The sequence below is a fragment of the Sinocyclocheilus grahami genome, unplaced genomic scaffold (assembly GCF_001515645.1).
Source record: "Sinocyclocheilus grahami isolate Dianchi unplaced genomic scaffold, SAMN03320097.WGS_v1.1 scaffold774.1, whole genome shotgun sequence".
Lineage (NCBI taxonomy): Eukaryota > Metazoa > Chordata > Actinopteri > Cypriniformes > Cyprinidae > Sinocyclocheilus > Sinocyclocheilus grahami.
The window spans coordinates 384,388-388,582 of record NW_015505953.1 but is presented as its reverse complement, the minus strand read 5'-3'; the positions used below and the strand labels follow the sequence as shown (position 1 = coordinate 388,582).

At 33.9% G+C, this 4,195-nt stretch overlaps 1 protein-coding gene across 1 annotated transcript in view; it reads right to left on the bottom strand.

The window, feature by feature from the left end:
* Positions 1–2,852, bottom strand: part of LOC107561481 (lipoma HMGIC fusion partner homolog) — an 8,323-nt gene extending 5,471 nt beyond the window's left edge. Inside the window, exons 1-2 of the mRNA XM_016245937.1 lie at positions 2,587–2,852; positions 583–1,114 (exon numbers count right to left, since the gene is read on the bottom strand). Of these exons, the coding sequence (XP_016101423.1) occupies positions 583–967 (385 nt within the window). The 5' untranslated portion in view covers positions 968–1,114; positions 2,587–2,852. The remainder of the gene's footprint in view (positions 1–582; positions 1,115–2,586) is intronic.
* Between the last annotated feature and the right edge of the window lie 1,343 nt (positions 2,853–4,195).

Sequence of the window (4,195 nt, the reverse complement as noted above, 5' to 3'; positions counted from 1 at the left end):
ATATATATATTTTAGTGTAATAATATTTCACAATATTACTGTTTTACTGTATTTTGATCAAACAAATGCAGCCTTGGTAAACATAAAAAACATTATTATTACTTCTTACAAAAACATTAAAATCTTACTGATGCCAAACTTTTGAACAATAGTGTAAATACTTAGGATGGCTATTATTGCTGAGCTGTCACAAACCTATGATGGCCTTAATGTAAATATTTAATTGTCAAATACACTTGCATGCTTGGAAAGCTGTTAAAGGGTAAATTTTACAAAATGTATCAAGAACTCAAGAAAATGAAATGGTCATATTTCAAACTAAAATCTAAATTAAAATGAAAAAAAATTAATTTCAGTTAAAAAAAAAGTTAACCATAATGAGAATAATCATGGAGAAAGATTAAACAAACAAACTAGAACTAAAATAAAAAAACTAACTAACTAACTAACTAATGATAAAAACAAATACATAAATATATGTAGGAGTCAAATGTGACCAGGATATGTCTTTGTGAGTTTCCCCCTAAACCTGTCTGCATGTAAATATAATTTAACATGCCATGTTGACAGTCTATTACTCACCTCCAAGAAACTGTATGCCCCCGGCTGCACGTCCAATGGTTCTGGAGATGAGTTCTGATATGCAGCAGCCTATGAGCGCCGTAAGTGCCACCAGCAGCAACAGGCCGCATCCAACCCCCGTCACGACTGTACAAATCCTCCACTCCACGCTCGGGATACCCTGAAAGCTTGCATAGCGTCCGCACTGCTCCAGCATGACCGTAGCCTGCCTCTCTTCGTCCCGAATGGGGTACGAGCACCGCCGGAAAGTACCAAAGGACACTGGCTTATTCATCTGTGAGCCCAGCAGCCAGTAGGGCATGAAGAAGCCCACGCAGGAAGCTGCTGCGCTCAACAGGGACACCAGAGCCCAGATCATCCCTGTACATGTGAGGCTGGATGCCATTCTGGAGAAATGTCTTTAAATATTGGCCACAATTCCTGAAGAGAGCTTGGAAAAGAGTAATTCCACAAAGAAATAATTCCTTTTGCCTTGCTGGAAAGAGGATTTCTATTTCCATACAGTTTTCACCATGGTTCTATGTGCAGTCACCTGAGAAAAAAGCAATAAAACACACTATCCCATCAATCTTTACAGAAAGAGTAACAATTCCTGTTATCTGCAACAGCATTCATATACACTATACTGGTCAAAAGTCTGGGGTCAGTAAGATTTTAATAAATTACTTTCTTTTAAAGAAATGAACACTTTTATCCAGCAAGAATGCATTAAATTGATCAAAAGTGACAGTAACCTTTATAATTTTACAAAAGATTTAGATTTCAAATAAATGCAACTTTCTATTCATCAAAGAATCCTGAAAATGCATCACAGTTTCCACAAAACACTTTAAACAGCACAACTGTTTTCAACATTGACAATAATAACAAACGTGTCTTGAGCAAATCAGCACATTAGAACGATTTCTGAATGAACATCAGGTGACACTAAAAATTGGAGTAATGGTTGCTGAAAATTAAGCTTAACCATCACAGGAATAAATTACAATTTAAAATATATTAAAATAGTACTGGTTTTACTGTATTTTTGAGTAGATACATGCAGCTTTGGTGAACATAAAAACCTATTATTAATTACTATTATTATTAATAATTATTATTACTATTATAAATTATTATTTGTTATAACGATTTTAATAAACCAGCCCCAAATTTCCGTACTTTTAAAATTCAGGTTATGTAACCAAATGTATTTTCTGGACACTTAATTTTATAATTTTACTGCACATTTTCACTCTTGGTAAGTAATTAGTAGTACATTTCAATGTAATATGAAATATATCAAAAGTTTCATGACATTAACTAATGATGTTAAGCTTCTAAAGTTTAATTTAATGTTTGTTGATGTTGTTAATTAAAGTTGCCACCCAACTTATTTAAAACAGTGCAAGAAGAGTTAAGAGCAGTCCATATAAGGCTGAGAGGGGAGTCTAAAATTAAATATTTACACAAAAGATTGCAGATGAATACTAGCAAAGAAAAAAAGAAAAGAAATAAAAGAAAATGTCTCATGTGGTAACATCTACATTCAATAATTTTATTAAAGGATTTGATAATTAAAATGAATCTGAATACACTAAGTTGAATAGAACTCATTTTAAGGGTCGGAATTCCTTATGGTAACAACTGCACATTTTTACTTTTTACTGATATATCAGTGAAATTATAACTCTTATTAATAAGACATAATATGATGACATAGCTATAATATCTTATTAATAAGACATAATATGCATGACATATCATCTGTGCTGAGCTTGTGTACATTTATATTTAAGGGTGTTAAGGATTATATAATGTAATCATATTAATAATATGAATGTAAATTACTATAAAGTAGCCTAATTCCCAAGAAGAAAGTTTAAAAGGCTGAGTGGTCATCTATTATTAGTGCCTCTTCATGAAAGTCCTGATATAAACAACTGCCATGCAAAACACGCCATCATGCGCAATCCATTAATCATCATAAAAAATATAATAAAAACATCCTATGTGATAACTTACATTATCATGTGATGACTTCGTGGGACCGTGGAGAAGAAATCAACTTTGTCGGCTGAACGGGGCGCAACTCACGCAGAAAACATGAATTAAATTCCTTTAAATGGGGTCTGCTGAGACCTGCTTATGTCTTTCTGTTTATGTCACTCCTGCAGGACAGCGTTAAAATAATCCCAGCGTATTTCAGAAGACACACTACAGGCTGTATCGAGCTGCCTCTGTATCCACGCGCTGAGCTCAGTGTGGCAGAAGTAGACTACAAGAGTCTTGAGCGCGCTGGCTTTAGCTCACACTCACTCGAGCTCCGCCCACCGTTCTGCTGCTTTTTAATCACAGCGGGGCTAGCTATCACACTTTTTACTCCAGGGAATATTTCGCATAGCAGATTTATTTTAAAAACAGTTTCTGTACAGACACGTAAATAAAAAACTACAACAACAACAACAACAACAACAACAACAACTATTGAACATATACATGGCCAGGTGAAAAAGATGAACGTCCCCCAGGGGCCGCAAGGGAGTACTAGGGGGTCAATAGAAAAGTTTAGTGAAGAAAAAGTAAAAATTTCATTAAAAAATTGTTATAACTAGCTAACTTTAATAAGTTAATTTATATATAATTTTTATTTAATTTAATTTTTAATTTTAATAAAATTAAAAAATGTAAATAAGAAACATTTTTAAAATAATAAACAATACAGCTAACGTAATGTACTATAGTGAGTAAAACACATAATTAAAAATCATAAGATAATGTAACGTAATAAACTAAACGATAATGTAAAGATAATATAAAGTAATTAAAAGTAAGAAACTAAATTATTTTCCAAATAATATTTTACACATATTTATAATATTTTCAAAGTAAATGTAGTCAAATACAAATAAAAATATTAGCTGCCTTGTAAATTTTAGGAGGGGGTCCATTGCATGAGGATGGTTATATTTGGGGGGCTGTGGCTAAAAGATTAAGAAGAAAAAACCCTGATCTACAGTAAACAATGGTGACTTCTGTTTGTTCTCCTTGGACTTTCCCAGACTTGACTAATGAGTGCAAAATAAGCCACTGATTAAAAAGTTACTAAGGGAGAGTTGTGATGGGAATGGGATAGGATGGAAGACATGGAGCATGTGTGTAAAGCTCAAGAGATGCTGGTGCAAAGTGGTGCATGCTGGAGAAGTGACCACAGCTGTGAATAATTCACAAAGCCTTCACTTCCAGAAACACCACAGAGAGCGTAACCCTGTGTCTCACCTCCTTTCTCAATTTAATCCCTCTGAGGAGAAATGGGCTAAAATTCAATTGTTTTTGCCCTCTCGGGTCCAATATCTGTAGTTGTTGTGATTATTCATTGTCAAGATAACTCCCCTTTTCCCTCTGGCAAGGTGAAGTTAATGTCAAGGCACTGGTTTGAAGCGATTTGTTGCCTTTTAACAGCAGTTATATGTGCCATTGGTTGGGGAATTAAATTGACAACAAGTTGTCACCTCAAAAGATCACTGTTTTTATTGTGTTTGTGAACTTAAGAGTTCAACTTTAAATCCCCTGAAAAAGATCCCAAACCACTTTCAGTGGTCTGCCAGATTGCTTATATATATATATATATATA